Below are 16,604 nucleotides of genomic sequence, written 5' to 3' on the forward strand. Positions count from 1 at the left end.
TGTCTCTTGGAAATCCATGACTACTTGCTGACGCACAGGTTAATGACTGTGGCAACTCCCAAACATCTGGATGAAAACCAAAACCTTTAGTCAATCATCTAATAAATGTTGTCGATATGATATCGAGTATCTGGCAATTTGATGATGTCTAAGTAATTGATTGAATTCCTTCATTTTCATCCAGGCACAGAATTAGCGGCCACTTTCATTTTGTTGGTGTTTCGTTTCATTGGGAAGCATCTATTTGCAGAGGAAAAGACTCGAGGAAACAAAGTGTTGTAGTTAGAAAGCATCTTTGATGCATATGAGTCTCATTTCTGATTTGAACGGGGACTGGGGCTTGGCCTGAAAGTCCCAGAGAGCTGGAGCTTAGAGCATTTAGTATTTGAACAAGCACAACTGATGGACACTTTCACCTGAAAGTTGGTTGGGAGGGCAAATCACTTTGCCCAAATAAGCTTAAGCTGTCTGTTAGGCCTGACTTCCATAAAGAAATCCACTTTGCCATACTGACGGAAAACATCAGGGGTCTTAGTAGATATGGTCCTTTATTCATTTATTCTTTCATTCATCCATTCAGAAAACTTTTGCTAAGCACCTGCTATGTGTGAGGCAATTCACATAAACCTATGTGGCATAGAAAATGTAAGAAAGCAGGCTCTGGGGAGAGATTGCCAGAGTTTGAATCTAGCTTCCTCACTGGCTGCGTGGTTAGAAGTAAATCTCATATCCTCTCTGGCCCTCAGTTTCCTCACTCACCTGACATGGGGATAATCACATAGCTCTCCCATAGGTTCTCGTGAGGATTATATGAGTTACCCCACATAGACCTGCTTAGAGTTGCACCTGGCTGATACCAAGTGCTCAGTAAATGTTAGTTGTGATTATGGCAATAGTATCATCAAGTGTATATTTCTTGTTATGTGTTTGTGGCAATGTACATGAGTTCTGGCTTTAGTGTGCATAAACATTGAAATTTTGTAAATAAAAATGCTTGAGGAGCCAAAAGGATATTCCGTGTACAGAACTGTGTATCATGAATGCCAGTGAGAACTGTGGTTTGCTATGAGCCCTGCTGGATTTAGAAAGGGGGTCTGCTCAGTGTACGTCCAGGAAAAACAACACTATAACTCAGTTATCTGACCATTGAACGGAATTAGTTATAGAATGTTCCCCTTTGTCCATTTTGAGAGCCCTGCCTCTGTGGATGCGTGTGTGTGTGTGTGAGTGTGTGAACTTCGTATGACTGCACATTCCTTCTCTGTGATGAGTCTACTATTGCTTGAGGAGTTGAAGGTTGGCATTTTCTGGGCTTCACGGCATTTTCACGTGTTGTGGTGCTTTGCATTTTTTTAAAGATAAAATGAAACGGTAATGAAAAAAATCCTTATTTGATGGGTTTGAAGGATTCCTCTGATTCTTAAATGTCATAGAGGGAAGAGAAAGGGAGGAAATCAGGAAGAGGAGGGGAAGAGACGAGAGAAAATAGAGACAAGATAAAGGATGCAGTAAGAGGAGAGGAAGAAGTGAACAAATGTTTGACAAATTCAAACCAAATCTATCTACCAAATTATCCTGCATATCTATATATTCCAGGGAAGCATGGGAGGTTGATAATCATTGCAGTTATTTCCATTGCTGAGGGATAAAAGATTTTAAATAAAACATTTAGGAGAAAAATTTACTTTGGGCTTACTGTAATCAGTGCAATGGCTCAAAGTAACTGGACATCTACAAATTCTCCATTTTACTCTGTGCTCAATGAGAGCAAAGATGAAAACCAAAGTTTCCCAAACTCATGATGATGTATTCTGGCTCCCCATCTTTTTGGGAAAGCCCATGGAATGAGGCTGAGGCCCCAAATTCTTCCTGCCCCCTTTGCCTAGTTAAGTAACCAGGTTCAGCTCAGTGGACTTCTGTAAGATCCACATCCAAAAGCCTTAACATTCACTTACTTACCTGATTCCTTTCTTACCCCTTCCTTAGGTTCCACTATTCCTCATTTACATCTATTAGCTGGTAAAAGTCCTGATTTTATAAATATATTTTTATTGATTTCAGAGAGAGGAAGGGAGAAAGAGAGAGAGATAGAAATATTGAAGAGATAAACCTCAATCAGCTGCCTCCTGCACGCCCCCTACTGGGGGTCGAGCCTGCAACCTGGGCATGTGCCCTGAGCAGGAATGGAACTGGTGAACTCTCGGTGCATGGCAACCACTGAGACACACCAGCTGGGCTGATTTTTAAAATAAAAAATAACTATTTTAAATGAGCTAAATTTGAATTCTGAGAACTCAATCATCCATACATTTTTAAAAATAAGTGTAAAATGTACATGGGCCATCACCTTCCTTTCTGCCTATTCACCCCTACAGGGCTAGATGTAGCCCTCTGTATAGCGATGGGCGGTGTGAACTCCATCAACCCCAAGGCCCTGCCACTATCCAAATGGACCCGAAGGCCAAGAAGAGAACTACCTTCTGCCCCCACCTGACTGCCCCTAGCTGACTATAGCTTTTGCACTTCTCTGCTTAAATCACACAAATGTCTTGATTTATCTTAGGATTTTATATATTAATAGCACACTTGTGTACATGTTTATACACATGCACAAGCCAATCTTATGGATGCTTTTCTTGGTAAGTCCTTATAGTCATAATAATAATAATAGCTAACAGCTGCTCACTACAGTCGGAATTGTTATAAGTATGTTGCATGTATTAATTGATTTAAGCTTCATAAACAACCCCATAGGGCTTTGTAGGATTGTTTACAGATGAGGAGTTAAATAACTTGCTCAGGCCATCGGCTAAGTAGCAGAACTCTCTGAAACCCATGTGCTTATCCACTAGTCCATACTTCATATTAACCTTTGATGAAAGAAAGTGCAGGCATGTGTAATCTCTTGGGGGCTCTCTATGTTTTGCAGTCTCATGCCCAGCGATGTACTCATGCATTTACTCACAAGCTCAGAACAGAGACTCTGAGCCTCAGTAGAAAGTCATGCCCAGTCCTTTTCCCTGTTCTTTTCCATGGTGCGTGTGGCTCTGTGAGTGCTGAGCCACTGCATCTGGGGATACCGGGAAGGAAGAAGATGCTGGTGGCCAGAGCTACGGAGTGGCAAACAGGATTCTTGGAACCAGAGTTTATGTTGTTATTGGAATTGAGGAGTTTTCTCCCATCCAGCCTCCTCTAGCCCCACCAGGGATCTAGACTATCGACAGGCAGAGGGTTTGGCCTAGGGGTTTAACTCTCCAAGTTAGGCAGATGTAGGAGGGTGGTACCAGGACCTGTCTCAGTGGGGTAAGGTCAGAAGTGTTCCATCAAGCAGGGCAAGTTTGCTTCCAAGAAGAATAGAACTGTGCGTTTGGTCGAGAAGAGATTTGTTTTGCATTTCTAGAATCTTCCTTCTGGAAAGGAACAGTACAAATAACTAAGCCAGAAAGCTTTAAAAAGCTAAAGGATGGACCCTCTTACCCACAACCACACAGAGAAAGCAATTACCAAATTCCACACCACCACCCAGATCCAACATCATTACTCAACCCGCATCACCAAGGAGACACCCATTAACCTAATCTCTGAGACATACATTCCGAAAAAGAAAAAAAAAGATGCTGATATGATCAACGAACAGAGTAATACAGAGCAGAAACGTGGACATTGTCACCAAACAATACTTAAATTCCTCTAACTCAGTGTTACACAAAGTGCAGTCACCTCGATACAATACCACAAAACACCAAGTAACACACCTTATGCCAGCTGCCGAAGGAATGAGATGGCACAGTGCGATATGCACAACACAATTCTAACTCCCCATCCCACAGGCACACCCACACACAAAGGCTGAAATCATGTGACCTGAGTGACAGCACTGGTCAGACACACAAAAGAGATGGAGCCAACAGTGCAACACCCAGCCCTTCTGTGAACCCAGCGCAAAATGGTCACAGCCCCAGCCCCCCCAAAGCCAGCGCTCTCCTGACCCCCAGGCACAGCGCAGGCTGCCAGAAAGCAGTGCTGTCCTGTTTCTCCAGCAGGTGGACATGTCCAGACCACCACCTCCAACGTGGCCTCCAGGCTCTCATTGCTAGTAAGAGAGTAAACTGTCCCCTGAGCCTGCTTTGTGAGAAGGGACAAATCAGCTCTGTCCCGGCGGGGGTTTAATCAGACTTTGCTGTTACTGAAAATGACAGAGCTCCAGGGATGGAGGGAAAGGTGGGGGTAGGTTAGCAGGAGGCTTGCCAAGCTGGGTGCAGGAATTCCCCTTCTTCCACCCAGCCCTGCCTTCTGTGGTCATTCCAGAACCGAAGCCCTCTTGCTGGGTGTTCACTGAGTATCGATTCAGTCTGCAAGCAATTTTAATATTTCTTCAGGGACTTTCCAGCAACAGCACAAGTCATTAATTCACCCTCCCAAATTGCTTATTCAATAGCAGGAACATGGCTCCTGAATAAAGTCCCAGAATTTATGTGACTCGCACGAGTCAGGAGGTCAAACAACTGTTATGGAGCGAAGTTAAAAATCCAAATAAAATATTGACACTTTTTTGGGGAGGGGGAGGGGGGAAGTAAAGGTATTTAAAATAGGTTTTTGTTGCAATGCCCCCAGGATAAAGAATGGAAGGAGACTGAAGACAAGTTGGAGTTTATAAAATCAATGGAATTTATTGCACATCTACTTGGCATTTAATAATTCTCTCATTTCCACATCACTCTACCCCCACCCCACCCTGCCCACAGACAGAAAGATACACAGGTATACAAATGCACATTTATGCACATCAATACTGGTTCACGGACCAATATAAAAACACAATTGTGATGTGAGCATTTCAGACACCCTGGGAAGGGAACAGTGATGGGTGTGGAGTCATGTATGATCATGGCTTACATACTTGACAGAAATAGGCATAACTGGGCAGAAATTCATGGAGTGGGTTTCAGTAAATATATCCAGTATCATGAATCTTGGATCAATGCATTAGAACAGACATGAATATAAAGACACACTAATCATAGAAAAAGTTTATACAAACTGAGAAACACATCTGTACTCAGTATCTCCACATAATTATGCACATGATTTGAAAGATAGATAGATACAGAGAATTTGGAACATCTACACCCCAAATCTACCAGTGCATATAAAATACACGGCAACCAGACCTCCAAAATTGTGGTTCTTTTGTAACACAGACATGATGCTTATCAAATACAACTAGGCACGTGCTGGGGGGAGGGTCAGCATCTTTTGAATCATGGCTACATGCAATGTCTGTTAATCATCTACGTATACATTTGCTCAGTTGTCCAGATCATGGATGTGAAAAGACTGAAGGGAAAACTTGTTCATGGCCAAATAGGTAATAAGCACAAAGAACTACTAACATAGATATTTCTAGAAGAGGTAATATGGTTCAGCCTACAGATATTGGAGTCCTGGGCCCGGACTCAAAGTCTGGCTCCAGTGCTATTATGCACGTGAACTTGGGCAAGCTGCTTAGCCTCTCTTTTGTCTCCTTGGTATGTTAGCATGCCTATTTGATAGAGCTGTAGTTGGGATTTGAATGAGAACATGCATTTGTTATAATGCCTGTCATATAGTGAATATGAAATAAATGATAGTTATTATTTTACTTATTAGTATATGCAGTTCTTCTGTTCAGCCCCAGCCTCTCATGGATTCTCCATCTGTTCTTGATATGATTGACTTATTCTACCCAGTGGTTAGCAGCATGGGATCTAGTCAGGCTCCCAGGTTTAAACCCTAGCTTTGCTACCTAACAGCTGTGTAACCTTGGGCAAGTTACTCAACCTCTCTGAACCTCGACTTCCACATTAATAGAAAAGAGTTAGTAATCTTCATAAGAAGTTATGAGAAATCAATAATCCATGTAAAGTGCTTACCACACTGCCTGGTACATAATGAACATGTATTAGCTCACTATATCCCTTAATATTGTATTATTAATAATAACATTTATTTGTTATTTAACAAATAGTTTTTAAATATTTGCATTATTCCAGGCTTTGTTGCTAAGTGATAGAAACACAATGGTGAGAAAACCAAGCATGGCACCTGCCCTAGTGGGGCTCACAGCCTCGGGGAGGATTCACTGTGAACTGAGGAAGCGAGAAAGCGAGGTTTTGGTCCGTGCTAGCCCCTGAGGGGAGGAGGGGAGCAGAGAAATAGATTAGAAAGCCAGGGCGGAGCCCGCCTGGGGAAGACTATGAAGGCCAGGCTGAGGAATTTTATAAGGGTTGCAATTATAAGGCTTAGCCACATCACATTCTTTTAGGCGGGCACAGAGAGAAACCCGGGGTTGTTTTTGAGTACTGGAGTTAACCAGGTGAGAGAGGGTGGGGCTAGAGGCAGGGAGACCAGGCTGCGGAGGAGGCCCCACCTCTGCTGCTGCTGAAAGGCACATCCTCTAGGCTTCCTTCTGCTTGCCGAGGGAGGGGGCACGCCAGTGGAGGGGCAGGGAGGAGCTGGTCCCAGCCATGAGTCTGCATTGATCAGGCAGTCTTCTAGCCTCTGGAGCCTCCCAGGCAGGAGTGTGTGGTAGGCAGCTGGTGAACCCCAGCACTCGCCTCGAAACCCTCACACATGAGGGCGCGGCCAGTGATGACAGGAGCTAGTCTGGTCACGGCTCTGGGCTTGGCATGCACTGCAGACTGGTTTCCAAATGGTTAGTTAAACACATTGCCCCTTAATTTTTAAACCTATGCCTATCTTGAAGTTAAATCAATCCATATGCTTACCATTCATCATCTAAACCATCCCTATGGCCCCCTTGGGCCAGCCCCATGGCCCATCTAGCCCGGTAAATTGTATCTGGCCTGGGCTCCCAGGGACACGTGGTGGAAGGATTATCTCCCTCAGTGCCAGTCTTAGAAGGCTACGTTGCTTCAGAAAATATGTCTTGTATCTAAAGAACCCACTGGGAATCTCTCATCCTGGAATGTACCAAAAACTATTTTTGAAGTTATTTTATTTCTAACCTATAGTTTAGTTTCCACAGAGGAACTGAGAGCTTCTTGGATTTCAGTTACAGTGTCAGTTGGAGTCAGGATAGAAGATGGGGAGAAATATCTGTTGCTAGAGAGTAAGGCACCTAAGTATTCTTAACTAAGACTTTCTCCCAGCTCTCTCAAGGCTTCCCTGTTAACCAACAGGATGGTTTTCTCACCGCCTGGATGAAGGTAGTCTTCTCAAATATTAAAGAGTTTAAGAGTAATTTGGAGAATTTGCTTAAATACAGATTCCTGGCCTGATCACCATCAGAAATTCTAACCAGGAGATCTAGAGTGGGCTCCAGGGTTTGCGTTTAGCCCACACCCCAGGGGCTGCTAATGCAGGTAGTTCAAGAACAGTAGTTTTCCCCCTTCGGGCGTGGCTCAGCTGTTGAGCTTCGACCTTGGATTCAGGTGATCAGGGTTCAATTCGCTGTCAGGGCACATGCCCGGGTTGCGGGCTGCAGCCAGTCAATGACTCTCTCATCATTGATGTTTCTATCTCTCTCTCCCTCTCCTTTCCTCTCTCTGAAATCAATAAAGATATTTAAAAAACAACAACAACAACAAAAAAACCACAGTAGTTTGAGGAAACCCTTCTGCAAGCTTTTCAGTCAGACTCTCATCTCTTGGAGCTCAGTTATGACTTCTGAGAAGCAACAAAAGGCAGAAGCTCTTGACACATTTGGGAGAAACCCTGCTAACTTTGGAACTTTTGTATTCCAGCTACATCCTGCTACAGGCAGAATAGAAGGTCCTGCCCATAGCTTCCCCCCATCAGTGGCCATTCTCATGCACAGAACCCTGCCCGACATATGGTCAGATGTCCAAGCTGAAACCTGCAGGGCATGCAAGTGGGTGTGGACAAACAATTCTAAACTGCACAAACTGCAAAGCCGGAGCCTTGGACAACAGAGTTTATGTGCAACACTTCTGGCTGCCAGTGGGGTGGGCAAGGTGGATGCTGTTTCCTCTGTGGGGAGGAGGGAGTAAATTTCAGCTTTTCAGTTCCTGGGATGTACAGAGGGGAGATTCCAGTTCCTTAGAGTTCTCAGGAGCAGGGAGAACTGGGAACCATTTTTGGGAGAGGTGAAATTTTCCTGGATGATCTATGATACCTCACTTGAGGTTCTGCAGTGAAAAGTCTCCAGCTGTTTGCGTTGCTCTTACTTGCCTCTGGGCTGAGCCAGGGACACATGCCTGATGTTGGCAGCTCTCAAAAAGCCTGAGTTGAAACAATTACCTGCATTCGTTGGGCAAAACATCCTTTGCTGAAGCAAATATTGTTTTGTCCAGAATGATCCAGCCTATAATAATAGCAGGCAGCCTGAAGTCAGCTGGCAGAGGCCTCTCCTACCACTCCTCTGGCTCAGTGGGCAGTGGGGCCAGCTAGTATGTAACCTTCTCTACCCTGGAGTTCCCTGCAGTTACCAAATCAGGAAAGACTTTCCCTGTACCAGGGATTAAATATTTTCTGCAAAAACTCTAAAGTGGGCCATCTACTCCAGAACAGTTTAAGCTGATTTACACGTGTATATGACACATGTGTGAAGATGCTTGATGTCTTGCCCCAAGGACCCTTTGAGCAAACCCCAGTGATATGATTAAGCCTGGGGCTAGCCTGCCGTTCCACTAGGAAGTGGTTCCAAAGTGGAGAAGGCAGCCTGTTCTAGGCAGCTGGGCAGGATTTCAGGGGGACAGGCTTGAGGATCCTGTGTATATCACATTGTCAGCAACTGGTTAGCAGGTATTATTACTTCCATTTTATAGAGGGGAATGCTGAAACTCAGGGAGCCCCTTACCCTTTGTTTCTCAGAACACAACAGAACCAGAGAACTAGAATTCAGGAGTTTGGATTTGGGGTTTTGAGGTATCTCTCTCCTGGAAGTAGTATAGCTTTGTTGTTAAGGGTATGGGCCCTGGGATTATTCTACCTGAATTCAAACCTCAGATTTGCCATTTATTAAACAGTTGACCTTGGACAAGTTATAATATGCCTTATCTGTAAAATGGTTTGTTGTGAGGATTAAGTGAACCACTTGTTTGAAGCACTTAGAACATTGCCTGGCACATGGTAAATACTTAGTACAATAGTTTGTATTACTGGAGCCTCCGCTAAGGAAGCACTGCGCTTAGAAATTCTGACCAGCCTGGTCCTGGAAATGCTTCCACCTAACTCCCTCCAAGGTGAGCTGAGGTCACTTCAATGCTAATAAGGCCTCCTCTTGTCTCCACTTCAGGGGGAGTTTTGCACACCATTTATTATCATATAATATAATGCAATATAATATCATACATAACATAACATAATATGATGGGTAGGTTAACTTGGAAACCCTGAGGCGGACCGTGGATGGATGGATAGATGAATAGATACATTTGTACTAAGTATACATACATTATATCATTCTATTGATTTGTAAAAAGTTCCCGGTCTGCCTGGCTGTAATGAGATTTTTGAACTTTGCGTGGCGATCAATGAGAGGAATATTATTGGCCTGGAGAATTGATATACCTGCTCTCAGTGGCTTGTTCTGCTCCCAGGCTGCCCCGGCCCCCCAGGTGTACGATTCCAGCAGACACTTAACCTTTTTTACAGTGTCATCAGGCTAAAAGGAATCTAATAGTGACACAGGACTTGTGCTCAGCACTCTGCCACTATTGCTTTCCTGTCACAAATAATTTATAGCCTTCTATTTCCATCCCTGAGCCTGCACCCCAGCCCTGCCTTCCACTTTCCCCCAGCTCCCAGGAATCAATAAGCTCACACAGCCACAGTAGGACTTCAGGGTGCAAGGAGACAGACAGACAAGCAGACACAGACAAAGAGGGGAGACAGAGAGAAAGGCAGAGAAAGAGAGTGAAACATGGAAGGAGGAATGAGAGGAAGAAACGCCAAGGGTGTAGAGCCAGAGGAGGAGTAGGACTGTCCCCAGAGCTTTCTTAGAACGCCCAGGGCTACCCTGTTTCTTCACGAGTTTAACGAACTATTACTAGGCGACTGATCACATGCTTTCATCCTGACTCACAGAGCCACTGGACTGGTTTCCTCTCCAGCTTGGTGGGGGGTGAAGGCCTCCTGAGAATGTACCAAGAGGTGATTCCCACCTGCCTTGCCATCCCTCGCTCTAAAGCTCCGCCTGGCATCTCTTGGGTCCGGAAGAAGCTGCCGCTCATACTGTCTACAGATCCGTCCCAGTGCCCCCAGGCAGGGGTCCCCAGTCTGTCTTCTCTGATGCAACCTCTTTTGGGGTCAGGCTGTGACACCTGCTGCTGCTGTTTCCTGTCTTCTCAGTGCTCTTCCCAATGTCTCCGCAGCAGCCGCATCTCCCAGGCTGGGGCATGTTAGGCTGAGAGGCCTCCTGCGGGCACCTGGCTCAGGCCCTAAAGAGAAAGCAGCCAGGCCTAGGGGCCACCCATAAGAATACTGCTACTACTAGTTGTTATTAGTATAGCTAGCATTTGTTGAGCCAAACATCATACTAATTGTTTCACATGGATTATCCTACTTAATCCTCACAACAGCCCTAGAAAGTGAACAGTAGTATTATTTTATTATTCAGATGAGGGGATAAGAAACTGCCAAGGGTTTCACAGGCAGGAAGTCGCAGAGCTGGGACAGACTGAGCCCTTTCTCCCTTTGCCGTAGCCACACTCACAGGAGTATGGGAGACGCTGAGGGCCTGGAGTCCCCACACTGGGCCAGGCAGAGCCCCGGAGGTTCCAGGAAAGTTGGGGGAGAATGAACATCCCTGTGCAAGAAAGCACGCAGGGAAGAGAAGTGGGGAGCAGGCACCCTGACAGGGCCGTCTCTCCGGAAACAGGAAATAGCGTCTTCCAGCCCCTAAGTAGAGATGTGCTCTCCAGAGCTCCTGACTGCGCCCTCTAAAGACCCATACGCCGGACTTGACTTTCCAGGCCAACCTGCCTAGGACCATGGAGGCCGTAGAGGTGTCTGGCTGGCTGTAAGGCCAAGGAGGAAAAAGAATTGGAGGAGGAGGGGGAACTGGGGGAGAGAGTATCAGGAGTCACCCAGAGCAACTGCTTTTTTTCAGTCTTTTAACCCCTAGTGATATTCCCATGAGTTGTTGCATTGTGGCCGGGATGCAGGAGGGCAATGGATGACCATCAGGCTTCCACAATCCCAGTTCTTAAATTCCCTAAGATCAGCTCTGGGGGCTTGCAAGTGCCCACAGCCCGGGAGGCATGGATGGACACCAAGAGTATGAGCAACTCACAGCAGGCAACCTGCCCAGCTCCTTTCCTGGGCACCACCGAGTCGCTGTCAGGGAGTAGTGATTTTCCATCACTTTCTGCCTCAGCTAAATCTGCACCCGTGCCCCAGGTTGGAGGCGCTGGGTGACAAAGACGGAAACTCCACAAGGCCAGTGGTTTGCAGCTGTATTTCCTCTCACTCCCTTACATACCTCCCTGTTCTGGCTGACTGGGCCGGGCATAGCATCATGTCCATTTGGCTTCCATGCTTTGACTCTACCTTCTAACCTACTTATAATGCTATGCCCCCTACTTCTTTGTTCACCTTAGAATCATGTTATGTGCTGGAGAAAGAGACCTTAGAGATCCTGTAGTCCAAGCTCTTTAGAGTTTAAAAGAACTGAAGCTCAGAGAAGTAGAATGAAAAGCCCAAAGCTATGTAGCTGCAAAATGACAGAGTCAGAAGCAGGACTCAGTGCCCCATAGCCCAGTGCCCTGTCTGCCATCCTCCATGCCTCTGGCTCCTATATGTATCTGTATGTTCGGCCCTACTTTGCTCTGAAGCACTACATCAAGTTTCACCTCCTCAATGACTTCTCTCCCGATGCCCCCACCTGAGAGGGGGATGATTCCTCTTCTGCCTCCTTTGGGCACTCACAGCTCAGCCCGCTTGGAGTTACTTAGCTTCTCTGAGTGTGTGTCTCCTCCCCTAACTTTATACCCAGCACTGCGTGGCAAGGGCCTTATTTCTGTTGCCCGACAGTGCTCAGTAAAAGTTGGTTAGAGAGGAATCCACTGAGGGCCTATGACTCACCTGCTGGATGAGGTGAACTTGGATCACACACATCTCTGCAGGGAGGAGCAACACTGTTGAAAAAATTGCTTCCAAGGGCACCAAATTTGACCAGTGGGTGGAAGGGAGCCTTCCTCAGTCCTAGCCCCAGGGTTGGCCTTTTGTATCACACACCCCTGGGTCCTTCGGATCACTGACAAGCCAGCTCATCCCCAGTCCTGAGATGTCTCACTCACCCCAGAGTGCACAGTGGGGGCACCAGGCTTTTCAATGAGGCTGGTAAAGAAGCTGTGATCCAAGTAGGACCTCAGAAAAGGAGGCCACCAGCCAGCGAGCAGGACAGGGACAGGGCTTTGATTTGTTTGAGAGCAGCAAGTGGGCTCAAGAAGTAGTTCAGGGCCTAACATCTTGGCAAAGAGACCATGTGCTTGTGTTGGAATCCTGGGGACAAAGGGTTACCTGTGACCCAGTCCTTCCCTGGCTACTTCTCCTTGGTTCTCAGTAAATGGGGAAATCTCACCCCCTCCCTCAACTCTGGAGGTGTGTGGTACAGTAGTAACAGGAAAACCAGCTCCAAAGTGATCTCCAGGCGCAGGGAGCCCTGTTCCCAGAGAGAGATTTGCATATGATTAGGGAGCAGAGGGTGGTCAGCCCCCACCCCCAGAAAGGGGAAGGGTGCTGTGCTCTCCTCACCCTGCTGCCCCAATACCTGCTATCAGAAATGGAGCTGCAATTTTGATGATGCGCACAAGGCAGGACAGAATGCAGACCGCCTCCTCCCAGAGCTGCACTAGGCTGGGGCCCAGGCAGAGCAAACAGGAGGGAAAGCTCGCGCCTTGCAGCAGTCAGCGAGGGCAGGTGTGCAGGGAGCAGATGCGTGAGGAAGGAACTGAGGGGCTGGGGAGAGCTGGTGGGGAATGAGGGGCATGTGATGGGTGATGCTGTTGTGATGCTGTTGCAGGATCATCCGGACCAAAGTTCAGCAGCCTTTTCACCCAACACCGGATGGGGCTGGGACCGGAGTGACTGCACCTGGACACACCATTGGTAAGAGAGCTCAGGAAAGTGGGGAGGCAGGGCCCCATCTAGGAGAACTGGATACACAGCTCCACCCCAGCACTATTTTTTTCCAATCTGCGCCCTCTCTGAACTCCTAGAGGCTCCAGAGAGACTGGCTCCCTAGGATCCCTCCCCTTTTCTCCATCTCTCTCTCTCTCTCTCTCTCCCTCCCTCCCATCAATATTTCCCCTCTAGCTTAGCTTCTCCTTCCCTTCCTCCCCCTCCTCTATCTTTTGTTTTTACCTGATCCTGTCTCCCTACTTGTCCCTCTGTTTTCATATCTACTTTCTTACTCCGTTTTTCTAAAGTTGTCATTCTAAAGTTATCATTGTCTTTTCTCCCCTCCTCTCCCTTCTTCTCCCCTCTTCCTTGCTCTCTTTGCCTTTTCCCTTCTCTTTTTTCATCTCTGTATGTGGGACTCTGGGTTTGCTCCTCTGTCTCTCTCCCTCCCTCTTTGTGGCCTGTCTTTTTGATCCCTTTGTCTCTCTGTCATCCACTCAGTGACTCTCTGCCTCTCCCCAACCTCCTTATTTACTGATCCTTGCTCATGGCTTTCCAGAGATATGACCCCAGCCCTTCCAAAACACCTGCTAACATTCCTACCACCCCCCAAACATACAGCATTCCCTTTGGCCCAAGGGTGCTTGGTACCAGGCCTTAAGGGGCTAGGATGCAATCAAGCTTTTCCCACTGCCCCTCTTGGTAGCTGTCTCCTGCTCTCTTTACCATCAGGAAGTAGAAAGGCAGGCCCCAGCCCTCCTGGAGTTGGCAGGATCTGTTGTTTACTAGGCCTGTATTACAGCGTGTGCTAGAAAGGAGGGTTGGGCCGGGCTGTACCTGAGTAGATCATTACTGAGTGAATATGTTCACTAGTCTGTGCCCTGAGGAGGAAATGAGGAACTTCTCGGGTGATTTCAAGACCAGAGCAACTGGAAGAGAAGAGCTGTGCTCTCCTGGAGAGTGTCAGGACCATTCTTGTGACTCCTAGAGATTCAGAGACAGATCTTAGAAAGCCACAGACTCTAAATCAGGATTGGTAAAGACTCAGCCCAGGAGACTAAGAGACAGTGAGCTGGGGTTTGTTTAGAAGGATTTTCCCAGCCCCAGAGATTGGACGAGCTGTGCAAGGAGGCCTCCTAGGAGCTGCGCTCACTACAGGACTGCTGAGTCACTTTCTGGGTTGAGTCTGCTTTGATGCTTCTATTCATCTTCAGGGGAGTGAGTTCAAGGGCCCAGTGAAATCTGTAGGCCTGCAGGGAAGGCTTGGGGTTGACTGGTCATCAGTCAGCCCAGGGCTGGACAGAAGTGAACGGCCCGCTGTGTGTGTAGCAGGGCCTTTCCCCTTAAGCCTCAGAGGAAGGAGTGGCATATGGGTCCCCAGCCCGCCTTATTTCCTCTGCTTCTCTCTGCCTCGGCCTTGGGGCTTTGGCCTGCGGTCACAACTGCTATGCTGATGGCATTTCCTCCTTACTCTTGTCCAGTTCCCAGTACGGCCTCCCCTCCTGTTTCCAGCGCCTCCAATGATCCAGTGGGATCCTACTCCATCAACGGGATCCTGGGGATCCCTCGCTCCAATGGCGAGAAGAGGAAACGTGATGAAGGTAGGGAGGAGGGACGAGGCTTGGCTCCCCTGTGCGTGCTTTGTCCTTGGGCTCAGAGCTCCGGTTTCGGCCCGGCCTCGCAGCTGCTCTGCTGTGAGATCAGTTTTAGCCGCAAAGCCCAGGTCCCCCCACTGCCCTGCTGGCTCCTGGAGAGGGAGGCAGGCTGCTGGTGGGGCCATCAGCTTCACCATCTGCTCAGCAGCCTCGAACGCCTCACCTTCCTCCGGGACTCACCCCCAGTATCTGTGTGGGATGCCAGGAGGACAAGCATGAACCATGTACCTTGGGAAGGTTTTGGAGGTTGGGGGACATCTGGTCTCTGACCTGAGGATAAAAGGCCAACTTGCCTTATCCTCACCTGATCCCAACCCATCAGGAGATAGGAGAGTGGTGTCACATGCAGCTGACCCTGGGGTCCTTTCTCTGTAACACATGGACACTGATCCCATTAAAACCACTCAGGGAGCTGGACATGGGTTCCTGTCTGCACTCTCCCATGGGGGGAGACACCTCTCGGGCTCCTCTCTGGCCTCCCCTCATGCCCTGTAATGCCTCACGGTGCAGCCAGCTGTTAAGCAGGGAGGCAGAGAGGGGAATAGAGGGGAAGAGGAGAGGGGGAAGGAAGCAAGAGGAAGCAAGAGAGCGGTGGCGATGAGCTTGGGAGAATGTGTTTCATATGGATGACATTAGAGGTCCCTTGGTGACCATCTGGTTTTCTTCTGACTCATGAGACCAGGGTGCAGGGCTGGCAGGCCCAGGCAAACAGAGACACCAGTGCCTGGAACCTACTTCTAGCCCTAATCTCACGGTCCCCACCAGGGAGGCAGTAACCTTCTGAGGTAGGGAGGGCATATGATATTAAGGGTACATACCATGAAATAGACAGAATCCTCGAAGGATGAGCATAAAGGGGGTGACCATACATCCCATTAGCCCAGACGATCCCAATTTATGCCTTTTGTCTCTACATCTTGGCTAGTCAGCATCTCCTTTTTCTCCCAAAAGTGTCCTGTTTAGACAATAAATCATATGGTCATCCCAAGTCCAGATGAGCCCTTGATTGGGGCAGCTTTAGAGGGTAAGGAACAGAGAAAAGGGACAAAGCTGAGATTCCCTGGGCCCCAGAAAAAGAGAGTGTGAGAGCCCTGGCCTCCAGCGGAAGTGACAGAGTGTAGGAGAGGCCTGGGTCTGGCAAGACAGTGATGACCTGGTGCTGGCCTCCTTCCAGAAGCCCTAATGGCCTCGTTTCACAGGGAAACAGCTTGTCTGGCTCTATTTCTCCTTCTTCCCAAATATCCAAACCCATTTGGCTGCCACGGCCTTTGCCACTCACTAAATTTCATTGTGGTTGTTTTGGCCACAGCCCCTGATGGGCAGTGGGAGGCTGTGTGAAAGGCCCTTAGTTCCAATTCTCCCCGGGGGTTTCCTATACTCAGGCCTTAGCCAAGCTACCTGGTACCCTGAGTGGGTTGGAAGATTCTGCCCCAAACCCTAAAGGGTTTCTCCTTTAACCACTGCCCTGCATTTTTTAGAGTGAAAGATGTTCAGGGGGCCAGGATAGGCCACAGGGCCCCCTCACCTCCTCTCCCATTGTCCTACAGTCGGACACAAGCATGCTTTTTGATTACTGGGCTCCTGTGGGCCATGAAAGGAGGCCAAGGGTGGGGAAGCACTGGCATGAGGCTGTGGCCACCCCAGGTTGGGCCTGGTTGGGCCAGAACAGAGTGCTCTCCTTTCAGAGAGATTGGTCACATTCATTGTTTCAAGCCAATTCAATTCAATGAACCCTTCCCGTGCGTCAGTGGCAAGAAAGGCGTGGTGCTATAGGATCCCAAAACAGAACAAGATATGACCCTTGTCCTTAAGGAGCTTGCTGTCTAGTGGGGCGTATAAAACACGTGAGCCCAAAGAGCAGAA

General features: G+C 47.9%; 1 protein-coding gene across 7 annotated transcripts in view; it reads left to right on the forward strand.

The window, feature by feature from the left end:
• Positions 1–16,604, forward strand: part of PAX2 (paired box 2) — a gene marked incomplete at its 5' end in the record, with an annotated part of 74,549 nt that overhangs the window by 16,273 nt on the left and 41,672 nt on the right. For all 7 annotated transcript variants that reach the window (XM_081157329.1, XM_081157331.1, XM_081157333.1 and 4 more), the window contains 2 exons: positions 12,989–13,074; positions 14,568–14,687. In XM_081157329.1, coding sequence (XP_081013455.1) covers positions 12,989–13,074; positions 14,568–14,687 — 206 coding nt within the window. The remainder of the gene's footprint in view (positions 1–12,988; positions 13,075–14,567; positions 14,688–16,604) is intronic.

The sequence above is a fragment of the Miniopterus schreibersii genome (genome assembly GCF_964146895.1).
Source record: "Miniopterus schreibersii genome assembly, chromosome: 14".
Classification (NCBI taxonomy): domain Eukaryota; kingdom Metazoa; phylum Chordata; class Mammalia; order Chiroptera; family Miniopteridae; genus Miniopterus; species Miniopterus schreibersii.